The sequence below is a fragment of the Crocuta crocuta genome, unplaced genomic scaffold, assembly GCF_008692635.1.
Source record: "Crocuta crocuta isolate KB4526 unplaced genomic scaffold, BGI_CrCroc_1.0 scaffold299, whole genome shotgun sequence".
NCBI classification, from domain to species: Eukaryota; Metazoa; Chordata; class Mammalia; order Carnivora; family Hyaenidae; genus Crocuta; species Crocuta crocuta.
In genome coordinates, this window is record NW_027532747.1 from 10,135,451 (window position 1) to 10,162,408 (window position 26,958).

Consider the following 26,958-nt stretch of genomic DNA (forward strand, 5'->3'; position numbering starts at 1 on the left):
TGAGCCCCAGAAATGAAACTAGAAACACACCTGCCCAGATGCTGAGTCTCCATCCCTCCATTCCTGATGACTTTAAGAATGTTTTTGACTGGTAAACCACTGACCTTCCCAGAAAGCCCAAGCTCATGGTGAGTTGGAAAATGTTTGCCAAGATGCACACAGTTTCCTAGCTACATTATTTTTCTTTCAAAGGTATTTTCACTTTGATCTCTAAATTGAAGTGCTTTCTACTTAAGGACTTTCAGGAGGCTTAACTAAGAGGCTGTGATACCGTTGCATTCCCCATAGATAAAAGAACATGTCTAAATCATTTTATTGTATGGGAAGTCAAGCTTTCTCTAGAAACCTGTTTCTGGATATTTCTTGGTTTATTTTTAATAGCCACCCTTTTGGTTCAAATTATTCAGAAGGTTTTTAAAAATCTTCTTATCCAGGAATCAAGGCAGAAAGTTTGGCTTTTAAGCTTTGATGCATGCTCTTTATTGGGCAGCGTTTATGAATAATGAACAAGGTCATTGTTGCTGGGTCTGACAGCAGCGCTGGGCCCAGCAAGGGGCCCTGTGTCCAAATCCCCTCCTCCCCATCCAGATGGGCTCTGCTTAGCAACTTGGTGCAGCTGAGGCCATCCCCTGGACTTTAAGGGTGAAAATTCCCATGGAAAGAGATGTAGAACAGTCAGCAGGGGCAGATGAGAATGCCGAGAAATTTCCCCTTGTCTTGAAGTCCTCTGTTAAATAAAGTAACTTTGGGGGCTATTGATTGTAAAGTTACCACAATGGTAATTGTAGTATCACGATGGTGATATTGTAACTAAGTTCTGAAAGCTTAGGTTTCTGAGGGTGACTTCAAGGTTGAAAAAACCGAGCCTCATTCTAGGAAATACGGCAGTTTGCACAGAAGTTTCTTTGAAAGGGAGCCCTGGGTTAATTGCCAAAACGAAATGCAGGTGGTCACTGGCTGGAATCCCACAATGCTGTGTGTTTGTTTGCTGCAGTTTTTGAAATCTTGGCCTGCAGGTAAACCTGGTGGGAAGGAAAAGTAAGTACGTAGGCTTTTAAAACTAGGTAACAGTGAAAATAATACCGACTTCTAAGAAGATAAATACATACATACATACATACATAAAATGAGGATTTTTCTCCTATATTATGGAAGAAACTTTGTAGTATTGATATTCTGTTTTCATTAAATGTTTGGTGAGATTCTCCAGGCCAGTGAAGATACCTGGGCCTGGAGTTTTCTTTGTGAGAAAGCTTTTAACCACAAATTCAGTTTCCTAAATAGGTGGGGGAATATTTGCGTTTTTGATTTTTTCTTACGTGTGTTTTGGCAGTTTGCATCTTTGTAGAAACTTTTCCGTTTCATTTACATTTTTGAATTTATGACACAGTAAGTAGAACAGAGAGTCTGTAGTGAGGTTCCCTGTTTCATATCTAATATGGGTTACTTGTACCTTTTTTCTTCTTGATTAGCCTAGCAGGTTCATCAATTTTATAGACCCTTGCATAGAAACATCTTTTGAATTCATTGACTGTGAATATTGTTTTTTGGGGGGGTTTTGTTTGTTTGGCCTCCATTTCATTGACCTTCACTCCTTATCTTATTCTCCTACTTGCTTTTGGTTCAATTTGCCCCCTTTTTCCTTTAAATTGGGAACCTTTAGAGAGGGGTCGACATGCTACACTTTTGGCCTGAAGCCTGTTTTTTAAACAAAGTTTTGTTGGAACACAGCCATGTTCATTAATTTATGTGCTTGCTGTGGCTGGGTCTGTACTACCATGGCAGAATTAGTGTTGTGACAGAGACCATATGGGCCACAAAGCCCAAAATATTTACTATTTGACTCTGTATAAGGCCTTTACTATCTTTCAGCCCCAGCTTCAGATCACTGATTTGAGATATTTGTTTTATCCAATATAAATATTTTACTGCTATATATTTCTCTCTAGCCCTGCTTTCTCTGCATCTCATAAATTCTGATATGGTGTGTTTTCATTTTCTCTCAATTAGAAATATTTTCTCATTTGCTCTGCTGCTTCCTCTTTGGCTTGTGATTATTTATAAGTACATTGTAAAGATGTCCAAATATTTGGAGATTTTCCAGATATCTTTCTGTTATGTATTTTTTCCAGAGTAATTCTGTGTTTTGAGAACATATTTCATATGATAATTTGTTAAGATGTTTGGTATGGCCTATTTGGTGAATCTCCTGTGCACACTTGAAAAGAATATTTATTCTGCTATTCTCAGCTGGAATGTTCTATAAATGTTGGTTGGGTCAATTGGTTTGTTAGTGTTCAGGTTTTCTGTATTCTTACTGATTTTTGTCAGTTACTGAGAGGAGTGTTGAAATATCCAACCATAATTGTGGATTTTTAAATTTCTCTTTTCAGTTTTATCAGCCTTTGATTTGTGTACTTGGAAGCTCTTGTTAAGCATGTATACATTTAGGGTTGTTGCACCTTGTTAGTGAATTGATCCCTTTATCATATACATCACTGCTCTTTATTCCTGATATTACCTTGATCTGAAATCTTCTTTGCCAGATATTGATATAGCCACTACCGCTGTCTAGGAATTAGTATCTGCATAATCTTTTTTTTTTTCATTCTCTTGCCTTTTTTTCCGAAGGCAACTTTTAGTCAACAGAATGGAAGCACAGAAATGAATTTGAAAACAAAATCAAACCGTCAGCAAATAAGATCAAACACAAAAGTATTGATGCCTCCCACTGAGAATCCAATCAAACAGAGGAAGGCAGAAATTTAAATCATAGAGCAGAGGAGGGCTGCATGTGAGGAGGAATTAACCAGACTCCAGCAAGATAGGATGAAAAATTACTCAGGTTACTAGTGGAATGGAGGAGCTGGAGCTATAGGAAGGACTCCATGGAAAACAACCAGCTGGTCTAGCAAAAATAAACATTCCATCACTGGAATAGCTATGGTGCTATTCCAGCTTTTCAGACTGGGATACCATAGCCTTGGTCACTTATCTAGTGGACGCGTCTTGTTTACCCAAAGTAACTAGGGTTTTAACAGCCAGATACCCCTCTTTTCTATAACTCTTAATGCAGTTCTACTATTGTTCTCACTGAATTCTTGAATAGCACGTGAGACAGATGAGAGGGCACATCAACTACCTGACTCGGTTTGTTTGGAGCCTTTGTAATTGAACCTCTTCAACTTCCAGCTCTAGATCTACCAGCTAACCCTGTGTTGCATGGCTTCTTGGCTGTTTCATATATAGCTTCACTCTATTAACCACACTACAGGTAGAATTAATATTTCCTGAGTGTTTAAGATGAGCAGGATTAGTATTACCACCAGAAGTGTGTGCTGGTTAATAAACATGTGGAAAGAGATACAGTTGCTATAAATCCAATCTAGATAATAATTGGATGTAACTGTTAATAAAGAATTAAATCCAGAGGTGCCTGTGTGGCTCAATCAGTTAAGTATCCGACTTCCACTCAGATCAGGATCTCACAGTTCCTGAGTTCCAGCCCTATGCCAGGCTCAGTGCTGATAGCTCAGAGCCTGGAGCCTGCTTCTGATTCTGTCTCCCTCTTTCTCTGCCCCTCCCCTGCTCATGAGTGCTTGCTCTCTCTCTCTCTCTCTCTCTCTCTCTCTCTCTCAAAAATAAACATTTACAAAAAATTTTTTGGAAAGAATTAAATCCACACTTTTCCTTATATTCAGTCACTCCATGTATCATTATAGGAACCACACCATTTCTGACTTTAGTAAGAACTTGTAAAGAGTTATCTAAGACTTGCGGATCCTCAGGGCTCTTCATATTTTAAAAGTCAAAGATAATTATGCACATACCAACTTTGAACCAGTCCCACCAAGGGTCAGTTAAGTCATAAATCCAAAGACTGACTTCTCTGGGTCAACCAGTCATGTGGAAAACTCCTTTTGTAGAAACATATGTGATGTTTTCTCACACCATTATCTTTCTCAAAGTCCAGGAATTGCTTGATGGAAAATAATGACAGCAAGAAGCACAAATATCATTTGATCTATTTGGGCTCACTAGCTGCTTCAGCAACCACTGCACACACCCAACTAGATGTCTGGGTGTACTTGAAAGCCCATGCAACTGAGTCATTTGGGTCAGGCATGTTTTTCATGAATGTACCCTGGTTTTAGCCTCAGTGTTGGTCCATGTCACAAGAGCTCCCAGGCTATTTACCACCCAGGGCTTCCCCAGGCCCCACTCATTCTTTTACTTTTAACCCATCGATGCTTTTATATTTAAAGTGGATTTCTTATAGATAGCATATTCAGTCTTGAGTTTTACATCTAATTGGAAATCTTTTAATTGGTATTTTTAGATCATTTACATTTAATATAATTGTTGATATGATTGTTTAAAATTTATCATCAGGCTATTTTCTACTCCATCTCTTATGTTCTTTTTTTAAGTTTATTTTTGAGTGAAAGAAAGTATGAGTGGGAGAGGAACAGAGAGAGAGGGAAAGAGAGAAAGTTGCTCCACAGTTAGTGTGGAGCCTGATGTGGGGCTCAAACCCATGAGCCATGAGATCATGACCTGAGCCAAAGTCAGACACTTAACTGACTGAGCCACCCACATACCCCTTTTCTCTCCTACTTTTCTTTCTGTCTTCATTTATATTAATTATGTTTAATTCTATTTATTGCCATTATTGGCTTATTCTTCATACCTTAAATTATTTAAAAACATATATATATATAAAGTGTATTTATTTTTAGAAAGAGAAAATGGGGGAAGGACAGAGAGAGAGGGGGAGAGAGAGAATCTCAAGCAGGTTCGGCATTGCCCGTGCAGAACCTGACACAGGGCTTGAACCCACAAACTATGAGATCATGACCTGAGCCAAAGTCAGACAGTAAACTAACTGAGCCACCCAGGTGCCCCTACACTATATGTTTTAATTAAGCNTAAAATATTATTTTCTGGATGGATGGCTGTGGTAGTAAGATCACTTCATAATTTTTTTTTAATTTATCATCAAAATGACTGTAGTAAAAGCATGGGAAACCTTATATGTAAATGCAGTCAAAGCAATTGGGAAATGAACAATAATATTGGTCATGTTTCTATAGCCTTAAATTTCACTAACTTGGCACACACACAAAAATATAGATGATTATTTACCTTTTGTTTTCAAACAGATATTGCAGCTGTAGAAGAATGGTTCATAAGGATCACATTACAACAGGGATTAAATATTTATACTACTGAAGGAACACTATTGGATAAACTCCGAGGTAAATGCCAACAGATAAAAGTGAAATGAAATTCATAATATTCTCTCAACAAATGTTGTAACCTACCAGACTCTGTGCTAAGTCCTAGAGATAAAAATGAGAGAAAGATGATCATTACACTTGAGGGACTCACATTCTGATGAGGAAGACAAAGAACTATACACCTCTAATGGTTAATAGAGGTCTGCAAAGAGTGCTATAGAGATATGGAAATACAACTTTTTTTCTGTAACCAAATGGGGGTCATGATAAACAATGGCTTTACAAAGTTTTTGCACCTTCTATGAACATGTTATAAAATCTACTGTTCACTTAAAATTCAGAAAAGAACATTTAAAATTCAGAAGACATATAAAACAATGTTATGTACCATTCGTGGGTACATACATATTGTAGTAAAAACATGGAATTAGAAATATACACAGCAATTTGATGATATGGTTGCATTTGGGGAAAATTTAGGAATAGGGCCACTAAGGCAGTGGAGATATCTTCAATCATTCTATATTGCTTTATTTCTTTAACCAAAATTAAAATATCTAAAAAAATTGGCAAAATGTGCTTTATTATTTGGTCATAGTGTCCAAGTTTTTAAAAAAATAGTCAATAATTCACTAGTAATTGCAAGCCTTTGAGATGGATATTTTGAAGTCCTGTGCTCGCTACCTTCACATACTAAAACAACAGTATGTAATTATTTCAACTAAAACATTTTTTGAAATATGAATCATTTACACATTGAAATGTACCCAGGTTATTATATACTGCATTTAAATGTTAGCGTACAATTAATTTAGAATGTATAGAGGTAACATGGTAGCAAAGAGTTCCACAAATTAGTTGTTCTTAAAGGTTCCAGATGCAGAAATGAGATTCATGTGTTTGAGGAGCGGAAAGGACGCCTGTGATGTGGAAGTAGAGTAAATGACAGGCAGAGTGGCTTATAATAAGTTTGGAGAGGCCAGCAGGGAGCATGGTGAAAAATGTAGGATTTATTCTAATTATAATGAAAAGCCGTTGGAGTGTTTTAAGCAGGAGAGTGATATATTCTGATTCATGCTTTCTAAATGGGTCACTTTGGCTGCTAGGTGAAGACCCTCAGAGAAGGTGGCAAGAATGGGATAAAGAAGATTGACTGGCATCTGTTGCCCTGGTCCATTCGGGAGGTGGTCCTGGGGACGTGGGCTGGGGGATTAGCGGTGGAGATGGTGAGAACTATTCACTGCCGACTCCAAATCCACCCCCTAGACCGCTTGACTAACACTGTTCCTAATCACAATCACTGGTTCCCCTTCATAAGAGTCACTTTTCTGTCTCTTTGACTTCTCAGTAGTAGTCAAGACTTACAATCACTCCCTCATTCTTAAAACATTTAAAATACAGTATCTGACTCTAGGGAGCTTGTACATATGAGGTGTTTTCAATCTGATGCGACCATGTCCCGGCCACAAGGTCCAGTCTCCCTGTCCTGTAAGATCTGGTTAATTAATTGCCTGCACAGATATGCTCTCACCTTGGGGGGTCAGCTGCCATACCTGAAATTTCTTTGAATTTCAGAGTGAATATCATTGGTTTATAAATTCTGTCTCTTTCTGTTCTAAGCTACCCTGTGTCAACCCAGGTGGAAACCTACCTCCAATTCTTGCTTTTGCAGGAAGTGAAACATGTATCGCTTAAAGTCTTCTGGCTTTCTCATTGCCATATAGTATTCCATCGTATAGATAAACCACGTCTTCTTGATCCATTCGTCTGTTGATNAAAGAATCAATTATTAGATATCTCTTTTTAAAAGTCCTTTGGCTGGTTTTGAAATTCAGACAGCAGTATTCTGTCAAATTGCCCTGGCTTGCTTTTTGTTCTCCCTTTTCTCATTTTTTCAGAAGAAAAAAAATCCCATTTTCTCATCATTAAAATTTGACATCATCCAGCCCCAATGCTTTGCATATCCAAGAATAGATTGCCCGGGTGAGGGATATGTCCCCCTCTGATTGGTTTTTCCTTGTCATCTCAGCCCAACTTCCAGAAATCCTTCTCAGTGTCCCAGCCTCTAATGCGACCTTTCCCTTCCTTCTACTGGTGTTCTGGATGTATTCCCATTGCTCTCTATCTGCTGCCATTTCTGTGGAATCAAAGGAAGAGAACTAAAAGTAAATGTGTGGTTGTGGGCTTCTGAAGCGGAAGCTGTTCTCCATTATAAATGTCCTGTGACCCAACAATTCCATTTCCAGGGAGAGAGCGTGCAGCCAATCGTAGTCCCCAAAGGAGACCAAAGCAGGGTCTCCCATCCCACATGTTCTTCTGCAGCGTGAGTGTCGCGGGCCCCCATCAAGGGCACTGAGCCTTCATCCCTGCTACTCTGGAAAATAAGAATCAACCTTTTTTTTTTTTTAAACCAATGAAAAGTGAGGTAGTACATGTGTTTTATGGAAAATGGAATAGGCCTTTTACCTAGTGCTTTGAAAATTCTTAAATGAGGGCATTGATTGTGATGAGCCACAGGTGTTGTGTGTTGGTGTTGAATCCCTAAATTCTACACCTGAGACTAATATTACCCTGTTTGTTAACTAATTTGGAATTTAAACAAAAACTTGGGGGGAAATAAAAGCAAAACAAAACAACAAAACCTTTAGAGGAAAGCAGGAACGTCCCCTGTTCAAGCCTGCAGCCACAAATTAAAGACCTAAATTTTATTTCCACAGAACCTATTCTTCAGTGGGATCTCGGGACTATAATGACAAAAAATAGTGTCAGTGTACTGTATCAGCACGTGGTGGATGTCAAAGTGGCAAAATGCCCGTGTGCCAACGATGTAGCGTTACTTGGCTTCATTTTGAATGAAACATACAATGGTAAGTTCATGGCTTTATTGAAAGTTGGATGTGGGGTTTTGTGTTTTATACACGCGATGTTTAACAGGCAGTGCAAGTTAGGCATAATGGAGTAAAAAAACGTTTTCTAAAAATACCTGCGAATTTACTCTCTCACTTCCCCTTGTCTACCTGCAAGTGTGATCAACTATTGTTACTCTGTGACTTCTGATCATGTTCATAGTGACTGAAGTGTCTCTCTTAATTTCACGTATCCCCTGATTTCTATTAATATATTGCTTCCTCTCAGAGATGACTCCTTGCATTTCTAATCTGTCCTGCCTTGTGTAAGTGGGTATCGTGTTCTAAGGCATCATCACATCATTTCATTTACTATGTAGGTGCTTTTAGATTCCTACTATAGCACTTAATAGCATCCTTATGCATTTCAACTTTTTAAAAAACTGTTTATTATTGAGAGACAGAGCTTGAGCGGCTGAGGGGCAGAGAGAGAGAAGGAGACACAATCTGAAGCAAGATCCAAGCTCTGAGATGTCAGCATAGAGCCGATGTGGAACTCAAACTCATGAGCTGTGAGATCATGACCTGAGCCAAAGTCGGACGCTTAACCCACTGAGCCACCCAGGCGCCCCATCATTTCAACTTCTAATGTATTATGGTAGTTGTTTTCCCTAGGCCATCTGTGACCTTCTAGTTCCCAAAGCCAATGAATGAAAAGGCAAATAAAAGAATTAAAAGATAAGAAACAAAATGTTATTACTCACAAATAATATGGGCACCCCAAAATCCAAAAGAATCAGCAGCAGTCAAGCTATCAGAACAAATATGGAGTGCTACAAAATTGAGGAATGAAATGGCAATAAAAATCATTCTACCAAAGACTAAAGATTATAATTTTTAAAAATCCTACTCGGAAAGTAACAAACCACAAAAGGTACTTAGGAATAAACAAACAAACAAAAGAATTGTAAGACCTCTTGTAAATAAATGATAAAACCTTAATGAAGGTGATGAATAAAAAGACTAAAATTGGGGCTCCTGGGTGGCTCAGTTTGGGTAAGTGTCCAACTCTTGATCTCAGCTCAGGTCATGATCCCTCGGGTTCATCTCACACATTGACACACATCTTACACATCTCACACATTGTTCTTTTTTTATTCTTCTTTAAAATCATGTTATTCACATTGTTTCAGTCTCCCCTAGGAATTTGGGTCTTGGTTTGTCAATTTCCACACACACACAAACACTACTGTAATTTTTCTTGTGAGGAACCTGCTTGGGATTCTCTCTCTCTCCAGAGTCTCTCTCTGTCCTTCCCCCCTTTGTGCTCTCTCTCTACTCTCTTTCTCTCACTCTCTCTCTCTCTCTCAGAATAAATAAATAAGCTTAAAAAAGTTTCTTTAAGACTAAAGGAGGGGTGTCTGGGTGGCTCAGTTGGTTAAGTGTCCAACTTCTGCTCATATCATGATCTCACAGTCCGTGGGTTTGAGCCTTGCATTGGGCTCTGTGCTGACAGCTCTGAGGCTAGAGCCTGCTTCAAATTCTGTGTCTCCCTTTCTCTCTGCCTCTCCCCCGCTCACTCTCTGTCTCTGTCTCTCAAAATAAAATAAAGACATTAAAAAAAAAAAAGACTAAAGGAAATATTTTATGTTCATGAACAGGAACCTCTAGTATTGTGAAGATGTTAATTCTCTCCAGATTTACTAATCAATTCAACACGATTCCAAGAAAAATTAGAACAGTGTTTGTGTGTGTGTGAAAATTGACAAACCAAGCCCCAAATTCCTAGGGGAGACTGAAACAATGTGAATAACATAATTTTAAAGAAGAATAAAAAAAGAACAAAAACTTGCCCTACCGTGACTTATTAGAAAGTAGCAGATTCAAACAGTACACTTCAGGATAGGGAAAGACAAATGCCCTTGCCCCAAAAGTCTTTGAATTCCTAATGGTTTAGTCTCTTCGTGTTCTCTGGTCTTGAATGCTAGCTTGTGCTGAATTAGTTTTGTTAGAAATTGTGTCTCTTTCCCCTCTTTGTCAACCAGATGGAAACTCAGCTCCTCTCCTAGCTTTCTTCTGTGATGCCAGGCTAGGACCCCCTCCCTTTCTCTCTCCACATCTGCCTTACTTCCCCAAGCCAAAGGAAGGGAGACACCCAAAGGAGAGTCCCCGAAGAGAAGGAGCAGCCTCCACTCCTTGGGATCTCCCTCACCAGTCTGCCCTAACCTCTCGAGAAAAGAAACAGTCTGGGAACCTTTCCTTTTTTCTGGATGAAACCACCTTTTCCCCAGCTGCCCTCCACTGTACTGAAACAAAAAAGAAGGTTCTACAGTATCAAGCTGCCACTGCCTAAACTTACAGTTCCTTTACGAGGCCCTTGTCTGTCCCCAACCTACCCACTCACTTACCCCATCCCACGCTCCCATCACCAGCCCCGCCCCCAGCCTTCATACTGCATGGGGTTAATGGTGGGATCAGGTCTCCGGGAGCCACGTGGATTCCAGTTTGGACTTGGCACCCACCTTCCTCCTCTGGGACACTCCTAGCACATCTGTCCTGCCTCTCACCCCCAGAAACCTAAGCTTCCCAGGTCACTTATGGTTCTCTACTTCCCTTAATTTGACCCAAATGTCTGTCCCGTTCCATCCACCCGGATCCATTCATTGCCATCTGTGGTCCGTCTGCAGCAATCTCCCCCATAACACTCATCTTTTCTCTGAATGGTCCCTTCACTTTGCTGCCCTAGAAAGTAACCTGGCTAGTCCCAGTAATATCCCCTCCCTGGAAGCCCTGTCACATGCCACGTGTCTTACACCCAAGGTCGGGCCATCACCCTTGCTCCTTACGGCTACTTCCTAGTGACTACCATGTCTTCTTTTCAAAACTCCTAGCTCCTCTGAACTCAGACCTTCCTTCCTAATTCCTCTTATGCTGACCTTTCTGTTATTACACTCACTCATTGAGGACCCCTCTGGACCCCTGCCTTCCTCCCCACACTATTTTTGTCACTATTTTTGGTGACTTCACATCCATATGGATGACCCACGCAATACTCAGCTCCCAGGCCTCCTCTCCTCCAATGATCTTCCCCCATCTTACTTCTATGGCCATGCTCTGGACCTCATCATCTCCCATAATGTGGTTGTCTGTGGAATCTCCACCACGAGCATCTCCCACAGTCCACACCCCTTCCTCCCACATTCTGTCCTTCTCTTCTAGTGCTCCCACTCCAGTGCTCCTTTGATTTCACTGAGACTTCAGTGTATTGTCCCTTCCACCTTCTCCACTTCCCAATACCGTTGGTTCCCACCCCCCCATAATTTGCATACCTCATCCTTGCAGACTTTTCTGTAACTTCCCTGCCCTGCTCTATCTTCCATGCAGTGCCAGCTCTGGTTAAACATACCTCTAGTCCTGCTCTGAGATAAAATAATGTTGCTAGAGAAAACAATGCATACCAGGCTCCCTTTCAAATTCCACAGACTGGTCTCGCTGTAAATTTCCGATCACAGATCTCAAGTGGGCACTCAGCACCACCCAGAAATCCTGCCTCTCTTCACTGGTATGGTTTATTTTCCAACACCGCAAGGTGACCTTATCTCATATCCCTTCCCACACCTCAAGCCCTCCACGTTATCCCCTTCCCCTTTTCACTCTTAGCTGTACCTTCATCTAATATTTCATTTGTGCTTGTGTGCCTTGCCTTCTCACCTGTTGCATTGCAAAAGGTGTCTCTACCTCTGTCAGAGGCCACTACCCCCAGCCCTCATGTTCTGGATCCCATTCCCTATGGCCATCTGAAGCACCTTGCACCTGCATCCCTGCTGCAAACATCACCTTTCCCTCTGCGTGATCTGCTCTCTCTCCTTACTGGTTTGGGTCCATCAGGATGCAGACAAACTCTACTTTGGAAACATCATAGGGGGTTTTCTGTTCTCCTTCAAAGCAAAATTTTGGCAAAGAACTTATTGTAGATGGTGCTCCGTTGTTCTGTCTACCGCTTTGTCTTCGTTCCACTAGAGATGAGTGTTTGGTGCCCAGCACTCTTGTGAAACGCTTCTTCCCAGGACCGTCCCTGATCTCCATATTGTCAGTTCCAGCCACCAGTTCTTTTTTTTTTTCTTTTTAATGTTTATTTATTTTGAGAGAGAGAGAGAGATACAGAGTGTGAGTGGGGCAGGGGCAGAGACAGACAGAGACAGAATCTGAAGCAGGCCCCAGTCTCTAAGCTGTCAGCACAAAGCTTGACACGGGGCTCGAACTCACAAGCCATGAGATCATGACCTGAGCTGAAGTTGGACACCTAACCAGCTGAACCACCCAGGTGCCTCCAGCTACCAATTCCTTCCCCCACCCCCCACCGCCAAATTTATTATTTAATTTGTTTTTAAAACTTATATCCAAGCTAGTTAGCATATAGTGCAACAATGATTTCAGGAGTAGGTTCCTTAATGCCCCTCACCCATTTAGCCCATCCCTCTCCCACAGCCTCTCCAGCCACCCTCTGTTTGTTTTCTGTATTTAAAAGTCCCTTACGTTTTGTCCCTCTCCCTGTTATTATATTATTTTTGCTTCCCTTCCATTATGTTCATCTGCTTTGTATCTTAAAGGCCTCATATGAGTCAAGTCATATGATATTTGTCTTTCTCTGATTGTAATTTTGCTTCACATAATACCCTCCAGTTCCATCCACGTAGTTGCAAATGGCAAGATTTCATTCTATTTGATTGCTGAATAATACTCCGTTGTATATATACCACATCTTCTTCATCCATTCATCCATCAGTGGACATTTGGGCTCTTTCCATACTTTGGCTATTGTTGATAGTGCTGCTATAAACATTGGGCTGCATGTGTCCCTTTGAAACAGCGTACTGAACCCCTTGGATAAATACCTAGTGGCGCAATTGCTGGGGTTGTAGGGTAGTTCTATTTTTAATTTTTTGAGGAACCTCCATACTGTTTTCCACAGTGGCTGCACCAGTTTGCATTCCCACCAGCAGTGCAAAAGAGAACCTCTTTCTCTGCATCCTTGCCAACATCTGTTGCTTCCTGAGTTATTAGTGTTAGCCATTCTGATCGGTGTGAGGTGGTATCTCATTGTGGTTTTGATTTGTATTTTCCTGATGAGTGATGTTGAGCATCTTTTCATGTGTCGGTTGGCCATCTGGATGTCTTCTTTAGAGAAGTGTCTATTCATGTCTTTAGCCCATTTCTTCACTGGATTATTTGTTTTTCGGGTGTTGAGTTTGATAAGTTCTTTATAGATTTTGGATACTAACCCTTTATCTGATATGTCGTTTGCAAATATCTTCTCCCGTTCCATCAGTTGTCTTTTGTTTTTTCTGATTGTTCCCTTCACTATGCAGAAGATTCTTATTTTGATGAGGTCCCAATAGTTCATTTTTGCTTTTGTTTCCCTTGCTTCCAGGGACATGTTGAGTAAGAAGTTGCTGCAGCCAAGGTCAAAGAGGTTTTTGCCTTCTTTCTCCTCAAGGATTTTGATGGCTTCCTATCTTACATTTAGATCTTTCATCCATTTTGAGTTTATTTTTGTGCATGGTGTAAGAAAGTGGTCCAAGTTCATTTTTTTTAAAAAAATAGTTTATTGTCAAGTTGGTTTCCATATAACACCCAGTGCTCATCCCCACAAGTGCCCTCCTCCATGCCTGGAATCCCCCCTCCCCCAGCAGCCCTCAGTTTGTTCCTGGCATTCAAGAGTCCCTCATGGTTTGCCTCCCTCCCTCTCCCCAACTATTTTCCCCCACTTCTCCACCATGGTCCCCGTGTTCATTTTTCTGCATGCCGCTGTCCAGTTTTCCCAGCACCACTTGCTGAAGAGACTGTCTTTATTCCATTGGATGTCCTTTCCTGCTTTGTCAAAGATTAGCTGGCCATACGTTTGTGGGTCCATTTCTGGGTTCTCTATTCTGTTCCATTGATCTGAGTGTCTGTTTTTGTGTCAGTACCATACTGTCTTGATGATTACAGCTTTGTAATACAGCTTGAAGTCTGGAATTCTGATGCCTCCTGCTTTGGTTTTCTTTTTCAAGATTGCTTTGGCTATTTGGGGTCTTTTCTGGTTCCATACAAATTTTAGAATTGTTTGTTCTAGCTCTGTGAAGAATGCTGGTGTTATTTTCATAGATATTGCATTGAATATGCAGATTGCTTTAGGTAGTTTTAACATTTTAATAATATTTGTTCTTCTTATCCAGGAGCATGGAATATTTATCCATTTTTTTGTGACTTCTTCAGTTTCTATCATAAGCTTTGTATAGTTTTCAGTGTATAGATTTTTCACCTCTTTGGTTAGATTTATTCCTAGGTATTTTATGATTTTTGGTGCAGTTGTAAATGGGATTGATTCCTTAATTTCTCTTTCTGTTGCTTCGTTGTTGGTGTATAGGAATGCAACCGATATCTGTTCATTGATTTTATATCCTGCAACTTTCCTGAATTCATGGGACAGTTCTAATAGTTTTTTGGTGGAATCTTTTGGGTTTTTCCATATAGACTATTATGTCATCTGCAGAGTGAAAGTTTGACCTCTTCCTGGCCAATTTGGATGCCTTTTATTTCTTTGTGTTGGTCTGATTGCTGAGGCTAAAACTTCCAATACTGTGTTGAATAACATTGGCAAGAGTGGACATTCCTGTCTTGTTCTTGACCTTAGAGGGAAAGCTCTCAGTTTTTCCCCGTTGAGGATGTTATTAGGGTTGGGTCTTTCATATATGACTTTTATGATCTTGAGGTATGATCCTTCTATCCCTACTTTCTTAAGGGTTTTTATCAAGAAAGGATGCTATATTTTGTCAAATGCTTTCTCTACATCTATTGAGAGGATCATGTAGTTCTTGTCCTTTCTTTTATTGATGTGATGAGTCACATTGATTGTTCTGTGAATATTGAACTAGCCCTGCATCCCAGGTATAAATCCCACTTGGTCATGGTGAATTANCTGTTGCTTCCTGAGTTATTAGTGTTAGCCATTCTGATCGGTGTGAGGTGGTATCTCATTGTGGTTTTGATTTGTATTTTCCTGANTATGTTTTTAATGTATTGTTGGATTCAGTTGGCTAATATCTTGTTGAGGATTTTTGAGTCCATGTTCATCGGGGATATTGGTCTATAGTTCTCCTTCTTAGTGGGGTCTTTGTCTGGTTTGGGAATCAAGGTAATCCGAGCTTCACAGAAAGAGTTTGGAGGTTTTCCTTCCATCTCTATTTTTTGGAACAGCTTCAAGAGAATAAGTGTTAATTCTTCTTTAAATGTTTCATAGAATTTCCCTGGAAAGCCAACTGGCCCTAGACTCTGGTTTTTGGGGGGAAATTTTTGATTACTAATTCAATTTCTTTACTGGTTATGACTCTTTCAAATTTTCTATTTCTTCCTGTTTCAGTTTTGGTAGTTTGTATGTTTCTAGGAATTTGTTCATTTCTTCTAATTGCCCATTTTATTGGCATATAATTGATCATAATATTATTATTGTTTTTATTTCTCCTGTGTTGGTTATGATGTCTCCTCTTTCATTCTTGATTTTCTTTATTTGAGTCCTTTTCTTTTTCTTTTTGATTAAACTGGCTGGTGGTTTATCAATTTTGTTAATTCTTTCAAAGAACCAGCTTCTAGTTTCATTGATCTGTTCTACTGTTTTGGGTTTTTTGTTTGTTTTTTGGTTTCGAGAGCATTGATTTCTGCTCTAATCTTTATCATTTCCTGTCTTCTGCCCTTTTTTGGGTTTTATTTGCTGTTCTTTTCCAGCTTTTTAAGGTAAAAGGTTAAGTTGTGTATCTGAGACCTTTCTTGCTTCTTTAGGAAGGCCTGGATTGCTATATACTTTCCTCTTATGAGTGCCTTTGCTACGTCTCAGAGGTTTTGGGCTGTGGTGTTATCATTTTCATTGGCTTCCTTGTACTTTTTAATTTTGTCTTTAACTTCGTGGTTAGCCCATTCATTCTTTAGTCGGATATCCTTTAGTCTTCAAGTATTTGTTACCTTTCCAAATTTTTTCATATGTTTGATTTCAAGTTTCATAGCGTTGTGGTCTAAAAATATGTACAGTGTGATCCCGATCTTTTTGTACTTGTTGAGGGCTGATTTGTGTCCCAGTATGTGGTCTATTCTGGAGAACATTCCGTGTGCACTGGAGAAGAATGTATAGTCTGCTGCTTTAGGATGAAATGTTCTGAATATATCTGTTACGTCCATCTGGCCCAGTGTGTCATTCAAAGCTACTGTTTCCTTGTTGATTTTCTGATTAGTTGCTCGGTCCATTGGTGTAAGTCGGATGTCGAAGTCCCCTGCTATTATGGTATTACTATCAATGAGTTTCTTTATGTTTGTGACTAATTGATTTATATATTTGGGGGCTTCCATATTTGGAGAATAAATGTTTTCAATTGTTAGGTCTTTTTGGTGGATAGACCCCTTAATTATGTTATAGTGCCCTTCTTCATCTCTTGTTACAGTCTTCACTTAATTTACTTTTTTGTGTGAAACATTTCGATCTTCTTTTATTTGTATTTTTATAATCTATTTTTTAAATAGCTTATTGTCAAGTTGGTTTCCATATAACACCCAGTGCTCATACCCACAAGTGCCCTCCTCCATGCTCATCACCCCCTTCCCCTCTCCTCCACCCCCACCAGTCCTCAGTTTGTTCTGAATATTCAAGAGTCTCTCATGGTTTGCCTCCCTCCCTCTCCCCAACTATTTTTCCCCTTCTTCTCCCCCATGGTCCTCCGTTAGGATCCTCCTAATGCACCTATATGTGCAAACATGTGGTATCTGTCCTTCTCTGCCTGACTTATTTCGCTCAGCATAACACCCTATAGTTCCACCCATGTTGCTANATTTTCTAGAAGGGTTGCATCAGCTTACATTCTAACCAACAGTGTAGGAGGGTGCCCATTTCTCCACATCCTCACCAGCATCCAGAGTCTCCTGATTTCTTCATTTTAGCCACTCTGGCCAGCGTGAGGTGGTATCTCAGTGTGGTTTCTATTCGTATTTCCCTGAATAGGAGGGACGCTGAGCATCATTTCATGTGTCTGTTGGCCATCTGGATGTCCTCTTTGAAGAAGTGTCTGTTCATGTCTTCTGCCCATTTCTTCACTGGATTGTTTGTTTTTCGGGTGTGGAGTTTGNNNNGTCTTTATTAAGAAGGGATGCTGTATTTTGTCAAATGCTTTTTCTGCATCTATTGACAGGATCATATGGTTTTTATCTTTTCTTTTGTGAATGTGACATATCACATTGATTGATTTGCGAATATTGAACCAGCCCTGTAACCCATGAATGAATCCCACTCAATCATGGTGGATAATTCTTTTTCTGTGCCATTGAATTCAATTTGCAAGTATCTTGTTGAGGATTTTTGCATCTGTATTCATTAAGGATATTGGCCTGTAGTTCTTTTTTTGCTGGGTCTTTGTCTGGTGAGGGATCAAAGTGATGCTGGCTTCATAAAATGAGTCTGGAAGTTTTCCTTTGGTTCCTATTTTTTTGAATAGCTTGAGAAGAATGGGTGTTAATTCTGTTTTAAATGTCTGGTAGAATTCCCCCAGGGAAGCCATCTGTCCCACGGCTCTTATCTGTTGGGAGATTTTTGATAACTTTTTCGATTTCCTCACTAATTATGGTTCTGTTCAGATTTTCTATCTGAAAAAGGACTTTTTCATGCATGATTTTTCTATTTGAGTGCTCACTCTTTTCTTTTTGAGAAGCCTGGCTAGAGGTTTGTCAGTTTTGTTTATTTTTCCAAAAAAACCTGCAGTCTTCATTTTAAAGTCTAGATTGTCTGATGTGAGTATGGCTACTCTGGCTTTCTTTTGTCGACCATTAGCATGATAGATGGTTCTCCATCCCCTTAATTTCAATTTGAAGGTGTCTTCAGGTATAAAGTGGGTCTCTTGTAAACAGCATATAGATGGATCTTGTTTTCTTACCCATTCTGTTACTCTCTGTCTTTTGATTGAAGCATTTGTCCATTGACATTTAAAGTGAGTACCACCAATTCTTTATCCTCATTCTACTTACCTTCCCAGCAGCACTTGGCACAGCTGGCCACTCTCTCTGCAAAACACTTTATCCTCTTGGCTCCTATTGCTTTTATCTGACCACACTGGTCGCTTCTTAGTTTTCTAGATGGACTCCTCTCTGTTGTGACCCCTCAAATAGTTGTTAAACTCAGGGCTTTTTCCTGGACTCTCCTTCCTTATGGAGCCACCTCTCTCTCTCTCTCTCTCTCTCTCTCTCTCTCTCTCTCTCAGAAACTTAACCCAGTCCTATGGTAGAAATGCCATTTCCAGGCCAGTGATTCTCAAATCTATATTTCTGGTGCCCAGACCTCCTTGGAGACCAAACTCCTCTATGCAACTCCCTATATTTTACATTTCCTCTTGATGTCTACTGAGCATCTCAATACAGTAACTCTGATCCAGAACTCTTTATTCATTTCCCTCTGAAGTCTGTTCCTCTCCAGTATTCCTTGTCCCAATTAATATGGAGATACAACTAAAATCTAGTGTATGTGCTGCCGAAGCGAGCACAAGTTACAACTAGAATCTAGAACACATTCATGACTGCTCTTACTCTCACGACATTCCAGGATGGGGCTGTACCATTGTGTATCCCCAGTGTGACCGCCTCTTTTCTCTGCTAAAATCTTAAAGCAACATTGGTTTTCCATGAGGCTAATTCATAGCTTCTTAAGTGGTCTCCCTATTTCTATTCTTGCCCCAATATATCCCATCTTCTATACAGCCACCAGAGTCTTCTCAAGAATAAACCAAATCACATCACTTCCCAGCTTCAAACACGTGGTGGCTTCCCTTTGACCAGCAGAATAAAATCCAAACTTTTCACAATGGTCTACATCAGTCGTGGTCATTTGTTATATAGAGCGGCTTGTAACTTAATTTGAGTCTAAAAGTATTAACCAGAATAAGGCATTTATTTTCCTGATTACCTCTCTATTAAATATTTCTAAACTTTGCAGGGGCCTGGTCATGTAATATCATACTGCTGATCATCCCTACTTTGAATATAGGATAGTGTTATCTGTGGAATGACACTTAATGCTTAGAAAGGCAACACAAGTCATTAGCTTTTCTCTTCCTGGAAAAAGTATATAACACTTCCTGCTACATCTTTCCTTACACAGAAAACAACTGAGAGTTGAAATACACACTTCACCATATGAGTGGTCCCACATTCATCTTTGGGAAACAGTATATGGATTAGATCATCAGCCTCTTCAGGCTGTCCCACTGCCCTCAATAATTATGCCTGTTGACTAGATTTCAGGTTTATATTAAAAACAAAAGACTCTCTACGTTCCTAGCTATGGGCAAAGAAAAGTGAGATCAAAGTATTTGCAGTGTGTTCTATCTTCTTTTACTAGGTTCTCATGAGGCATTAGCAAATAGGTTTTTCTATTTTTTTAATCACAAATATTCAAGTAAGTCAAACATAGTTTCTTGGTCTTGGGATTTTAATTTTCTTCTTGGAGCTTTTAAATTATTGGCTAAGATTATATTTCTGAAATAGGAAGTACTTATGCTTACAAAAATACCATCAGGAAAGAAACTCTATTCTACTCTCTTATGTCTAGTGAATGAGGGCTGACCCCTGCATCAGAGTCTGTGCTGATAGCTCAGAACTTGGAGCCTGCTTCAGATTCTGGGTCTCTCTCTTTGTTCCTCCCCGACTCACACTCTGTCTCTCTTTCACTCTAAAAAATAAACATTAAAAAAATACATTCACAGAGTTAACTTAAAAGCAGTGAAGCTCACATAGGTGGTTAAACTTGGGGGCATATATACCATTTTAACAAAAGAAAGAAGTTTGGGCTTCAAGGAATGATAAATTATGGGAAAGCAACTAGGAAATATGTAGGGGGATGAATGAAAGAGAAGAGCTATTCTAGTAAGGTGTGTTTATGCAAACTTGTCTCAGCATCGACTTCTCTTCCATGTCTGGTGGTAAGGGTGCTCTTCTCTTCCTGCTACCAGGGTGGGGAGGCATGTTTCCCAAAGGGAAAGTCATGCTCTGCTTTTAGGCAGGTGAGGGGAAGGCAGAGAACTCTCCCTGAATTTGTTGATTCTCAGTTGCTTTCAGCTCAAAGAAATCCTTAACCAGAATGGCATATTTTGGGGTGCCGTATTCTGACCCCCTTCAATATAAAACAAAATCCTTAAAATTTAAATCAGATGGTTGGCTAGAATCCTATGTTAATGTGAAGCCTCTTCATCTTTCCGAGATGAAGAATCTTTTCAGATTCTAGCTGAGGGGAGGGGAGTTGAAGCAGGGCAGAGAATGGTTTGGAAAGTGGGGCAGATGTGGGCTCTGGCTGTGGAAATCTGAGCACCGTAGACGTGGGTTACTCACTTCGTAAGGTTATCTATACTTAATTATCCTTTTTTCTCCTGTTAGGTATTTACTTAGGCCTCAGTTTTTCTGGATTTTGGAATTACAATGATATCACATGGTATAACCTGACAGATATGATCTATTCCCAAGTTGGAGAAGGTAATTCCTCTAATGGTTACTTCATCTTCGGGATTCCATATATATATCAATACTTGATCAGTATCTATGAAATGTCTTTGCTTTGCTGAGGAGCTCATCTTTTCCTTACTTTTTAACCCCTGGTGTGATTTCTTCCCTTAGAACACACAGAGCTTTCAGTGGTGGATATGGTTTTAACAAATCACTTTTTAGTTATGCTCACCTCTCTGGGTCTTTTTGTAAGTGGAGATCTCCGTTATCCATCATCCTCTGTCTTAACGGTATGTGAATTGCTTTTAAATACATTCCTATTTCAGAAATACAATCTTAGTCAATAATTTTAAAACTCCAAGAGGAAAATTAAAATTCCAAGAGGAAGAAACTATGTTTGATTTACTTTACCATTTGCGATATTAAAAAAAAAAATAGAAAAAGTATTTGCTAATGCCTCCTGAGAAACTCCAAGAGGAAGAAACTATGTTTGACTTACTTTAATATTTGTGATTTTTAAAAAATAGAAAAAAATATTTGCTAATGCCTCATGGGAACCTAGTAAAACAGATAGGACACCCTGCAAATACTTTGATCTCACCTTTTGTCTACATAAAGGACACATACTTGATATTTGAGCTATGCATGGTGTGTCTTAGAATTTAAATGCTTCTTCCTTTTAGAAAATGTAAAAGCAGAATACAATGGCTTTTTCCTTTGCCTCATAGTGTTGAATATACCCTTTGGAAATGGTGCTAGTTTTATTGCCACACAAATTTATAAGTTTTAAACATGTACATATAGAAAATTATTTCTCTATTTATACTTACATATGTTCCCAAAATACTCTATAGTAATTTATGCAGCTAAATATAGTATTACAAATGAACATAAATTTAGAAGTTGGTAATGGGATCGAGAGAAAGGGCATATACATTTTGGTGAGGGTACGTAATGTGCATACCATGAAATTCTTAAACATGTCAATAAACATTTCTCAAAAGTTACCACAACAGAAATAAGAGCAATGACAGATTTGGGGACAGAAGAAAAAAAGATAAGACGGAGTATAGAAGGGCCAATTACATTGGTTGAGAAACAGGTGTTTCTTACATGTGGGGGCTATGACCTTTCTTCAGGTGTATGAATATTCACAGCCTGCCCTCCTTCCTCAACGTTTCTGAGGAAGTACCATTTGTTGCTCAAACAACCAACAGGTCTGACCTTTGATGTGCTTACCATGTAACTGTTGAAGTAGAGACTTGAAGAAGCCGGGCACAGTGACGTCAGTCCAAAGCACAGAAGATTGGGCATAGGTTGTATAGTGAGGGCTGGCACTGGGCGAGGGAGAAACAGGTGACCATGGAGAAAATAATAGGTTAGGGGATTTCCTAATCCCAGTGGGTGGCAGATTTAGTACCTATCTGTACCCTTCTAAACTCCTCCATTTAAATCATTACAGGATTAAAAACAAATCTCAGATCCTTTCTGTAATTAAGTTCAAGTACAAATAAATTAATAAAACAGTGAAACAAAGCAAAGACCAGAGAGGAAATCTCCAGGATATTATATAAACTATGTTAGAGGCTGGTTTTAATGGGTGACACTAACTGCTGGGATACAAAAAGCATCATTTCCTTTAGTGTAATTTAAATTGCTATGTTTTGTTATGCCTTCTGATATGCAAGCAAAAATTAAAGTTTTTTTTTTTCCTTGTAGTTTTCAAGGGCAGACTTTTGTGGTTTCGAAAGGGTAAGAAGCTTGAAATTTCCAAGGGTTGGTTAGAAGTTAAGTGTTTGCTTGGGGCACCTGGGTGGCTCAGTCACTTAAGCGTCTGACTTGGGCTCAGATCATGATCTCATGGTTCGGTAGTTCAAGTCCTGTGTCAGGCTCTGTGTTGACAGCTCAGAGCCTGGAGCCTGCTTTGGATTTTGTGTGTTTCTCTCTCTCTGCCCCCCTGCCCCCCACTCATGCTCAGCCTCTGTCTCTCAAAATTAAATAAACATTAAAAAAAAAATTAGTGTTTCCTTGATGACCTAAGAGATGAGGTGCAAAATAAGAATTTACAACATAGATCATTCCTGTTACTGTGTTATTGTTTACAGTTTGAACCTAAAGAAACTTACTTCCAGCAAACACAAAGCAATGCTCTCTCCTTCCCTTTCAAAGGAAGAAGTGTATCTCCCTGTTTCATTGGCCATCCCCACCCCTTCTTTGCATGTTCTCTCCAGAAGGGTTGTGGTTATTAAGGTGTGTTCTGCACAATGGTACCCCCTTGGAAAGAGAGACAGGGCTGAAATTTGGCTAACACTTTTCTCCCCACCCCATCTACACCTGTGTGGGTCTGTGCCTGCCTGGAGAAAGGGACACTTCTAATTTTCACCGAAGTGCCATTTAAGCTAACCACAGGTTTGCTGCTGGGTGGGGGTGGGGAGGGGATTCCATCAGTCTTTTCATTCCTCTCTGTTATTACAAAGTCAAGTTTTGTGATTCAAGTAGGTCATTCCCATCAACATATAAGCATGCGTGGAACCCACCACAGAATTATGAGTATTCCTAGCCTACTGCCATGGCCCGTCTCCTTCCATCCTATACAGGCCTGTAGGTATACACCCAGCTGTTCACGCACACACACACTCTCTCACCATCTAGAAGGAAGGAACATTCATGTCTAGGACACAAATGGATCTGACTCCTGTCATACTAACAGGAGAAAGTGAAGCAGGGACCATGGAGGGCCAGGTGGGCAACACAGATGTACATTAGAAAGAACAGGGGGAAGTACCTGTCATAATAGAATTCCAAACCTGGCACAACTCTATCATTCGAGACTGAAGGGGAAGGAAAGAAAGTTGCACACATAAGACAAAGAGAGCTTACTACCCAGAGACACCCATGAAGGAGTGGAATGTCAGCAACAGTGACAGACCTAAAACATAAGCTCTAAGCTCTGACAGAGGAAGGAACTTTATCTGTGAGCTCCACTCTGGGATCCACGTCCAGCTCGGCACCTGCCACAAGGTAGGCTTAGTAAATACTTGTTCAAAGAATGGAGTTGGTATAAAAACAATTTACAGTTCCAAATTTTGCGTTTAGTACTTGGGTGGAACCAAAACTCCAGATACTACGAGGAAGAAGGGAGATGATTTTCAGTGGATGATCAGCCTGTTGTGAGATCCTCGTTTGGTGGGAGAATCAATATGGGGAATAATTCTGGAATCTGATAGAAAAGCATATAGTTCAACACAAATGATACAGTTTAAGGGACAATTACCAGAAAAGAAAAGGAACTATGACCCAAAGCTTCCAACCTACCAGAGGAAGGAAAGAGGATGAAGGAATAATCCATCAGTTCCTACAAAAAGCAAGAAAGGAGGAAAACAGATGCAAAGATAGAAGAATGGAAAACCAACCATGAAGTGAGAATCACGCAAGATGCAATAAGAGAGGAGACTGTAACATGAGCTTTTCTCCTTACCCCTTGGCTCCCACTAACTTCCATCTCCAGTCCATCCAGCTGTCTACTCAGCAGTGTTAGAGATGCTGAAGAGCTAGACACAAAGCCTGAGCTTTCAGGAACCCCTTGAGCTTTGAGGAACCCCGCTGAGGAGACCTGGCACATCTTTCCTCGCATGGGTCATGTGAGGACGAGGTATTTGGTGACATGCAGGTGGAGGACTGGAAGGTGGGGGGCTCCTGGAGAGAGCTTGGCTTGGAGAGCTCTAGGAACTCCCAGAGAAAATTTTGGTCAACCTTGTGAAAGTGGCTGTTCTCTTGGAGAAAAAAGCCCGGTGAGAAGACTGTATTCTCCCTGCGCCTGAGGTGAGCAGGTAAAGGAGATGGAAGTGAGGAAGCCTGTTTCAGGTTCTGAGGTGAGGGGAACGGCAGCCCAGAGGTTGGGGACCAGTTCTGGTACTCCACCATCTGAGATGCTCCCCAAACCAGACTTGAGTGCTTCAAAATACATCTCAGCCCTCCCACCATGCTGAGAGCATAAAAGATCAGTAGAATCAGTCCATACACCAGAATTGCTGATGGGGAGGATAACAAATGAAGAACAACAAAATTAATTCATCAACTCATTTAACAATTATCCAATGAGCATCTATTCTATGGCTGCTGTTCTTGGCACTGAGATTTTAGCAAGAAAAAAAAAGACCACCGACATCTATTGGCTTAGAGTTTCAAGTGCCACATGAAAGTACTTTCTGGGACTAAACACCACACATTGCAATTAAAAACTAGAATGAATTGAGATGCCTGAGTGGCTCAGTTGGTTAAGTGTCCAACTCTTGATTTTGGCTCAGGTCATTATCTCATGGTTCGGGAGTTCAAGCCCCACATTGGGCTCTGCACTGACAGCATGGAGCCTGCTTGGGATTCTCAGTCTCCCTCTGTCTCTGCCCCTCCTCTGCTTGTGCTTTCTTGCTCTCTCTCTCAAAATAAATAAACATTTTTAATGGAATAAACTGAAGGAGAGAATAGCCATTGTTTAGATGCAGATAAGCAGTGCTGAAGAGGAAGAGGAAGAAACTTCTCAAACCAGGGAAGATGGGTAAAAATCACTGGGGCAAAGATAGACCTTTGAGAATAATCGAAGTCTAAGAGGTGAGAGAAGTTTTGGAAGGAATAAAAAAGGAACCAATAGATTACAGGCAATGACAACACAAGTAGTAAAAGAAAATTACACTGAAATTAAGAAAGATCCATGGCTGTCTATTGAAAAGGCCCACTAAATCCTGGAAGAATTGAAAAAGATGTATGTGTGAGCATATCCTAATAATATTTCTGAATTGAACGGTTAAGGGGAAAATATTACAAGTTTCCAAACAGAAGGAAATTAGATGGTATTAGATTTCACTTATACAACAGTAGAAGCTGGAAATAGTAAAATCCACATCTCCAGTCTATCAAGACAGAGGGACCAAAGTCCAAAAATCCTATTTCCAGTCAAGAGATGATTCGTCTTTCCAATTAAGAAAGAATTCAGGGAAGTATATCGCCTGGTTATTCAGACTAAGAAAAATACTCAAGAGAGAACTTTAACAAAATAAACCAATGAGCACAGATATTGGGGAGATAAAGAGAAGAGGAAACGGTGATGAGCAATGCTTAGCTATTTCTCTCATTTTATGTAATATCTATGTTTTCTGTCTGTAGAAGTCAAAATGGAGTGCTAGACAAAGATCTTGAAACAGAACATGTTGCAAGGGAAATTAGAATTTTCAAAGCCTAAAAAGTATTATTTTCAAATACTAATAATACATTCCCATGGTTAAAAAACCAAAACAGTTAACATAAACATCTGCATTGAGAAGTCTTGCTTGCTCCTTTGTATACACTTTCCCTGGTCCTTCCTGCCTCTACATCTTTAATATTTTCAGTGATATTTATTTATTTATTTATTATTTAATTTTTAAGTAACCTCTATATCCAGTATGGTGCTTGAACTTACAATCAAGAAAGCAAGGGTCTCACACTCTTGCCCCTTCAGTGATTTTTAAGTGTAAATTTAAATAATTATGAATATATACTCTCCTCACTTGCTTACACTGTATTCTAAATATGAATATATCTGTTTTCACTTAGCAACATATTAAGGGGGAAATTCCATATTAGTACATGCACTAATTCTTGTTTCTTGTCCTCATTCTACAAACCTTGCCTTTGTTGGCATAGCATTTTTTTCTCCATGTATTTGCCTCATACTCCTAAACTAAACACTCCTAAACTCCTACACTTCAGAAGTTTTTATTAGGTTTTTCTATTTTGCCTAAATGATATATTTTTTTTTCTTTATGTAGGTTGACTATGTCAAAGGAAAATTGTGGTACAATGAAAGATGTTTTGCCAACAGAGAACAATTTGAAGGTAAATTGAAAAGAGATATTAACCGGCTTTTTTCAATATAAGTGGCATATCAAGATGAAATAAAATGACATAAAATAAAAATAGAATAAAATAGAAAAGTAGGTTTGTTTTATATAAGTTAATGGCCTAAAACTGAGTGTGAGGAGGGGAAGGGGGATTAAATCTGAGATAATAGGCAGGCCCTGTTATAAATGAAAAAATTGAATTTGAAGATACTTGATTAATGATACATTTAGAAATATAGTAGCTGCTTGTAATCTCTGTACCTTTTTATTTTATAGTTGATTATGTTACTATCACCTTTGAGAGAAACAGGACCCTGAGTGAGGTATGGTATTAAATACTTTAAAAGGTAAGAAATTTGATTTCTTCGATTATTTCGTGGATTGTCATTAATCTAAAAAAAAAAAAATGGCAGCTCTATAGACTGAACAACTTCATCCCTCTTTGTGCCCAATTGTGTTTCTACTTGGGTTTAATGGCAATTATCTAGTCAT

The 26,958-nt window shown here is 39.6% G+C and overlaps 1 protein-coding gene across 1 annotated transcript in view; it reads left to right on the forward strand.

Moving 5' to 3' along the window:
• CATSPERB (catsper channel auxiliary subunit beta) overlaps window positions 1-26,958 on the forward strand; it is a 115,461-nt gene that overhangs the window by 24,844 nt on the left and 63,659 nt on the right. The window contains exons 6-12 of the mRNA XM_077780838.1: window positions 5,163-5,258; window positions 7,958-8,107; window positions 20,525-20,620; window positions 20,762-20,880; window positions 22,310-22,342; window positions 26,395-26,461; window positions 26,743-26,789. Coding sequence (XP_077636964.1) covers window positions 5,163-5,258; window positions 7,958-8,107; window positions 20,525-20,620; window positions 20,762-20,880; window positions 22,310-22,342; window positions 26,395-26,461; window positions 26,743-26,789 — 608 coding nt within the window. The remainder of the gene's footprint in view (window positions 1-5,162; window positions 5,259-7,957; window positions 8,108-20,524; window positions 20,621-20,761; window positions 20,881-22,309; window positions 22,343-26,394; window positions 26,462-26,742; window positions 26,790-26,958) is intronic.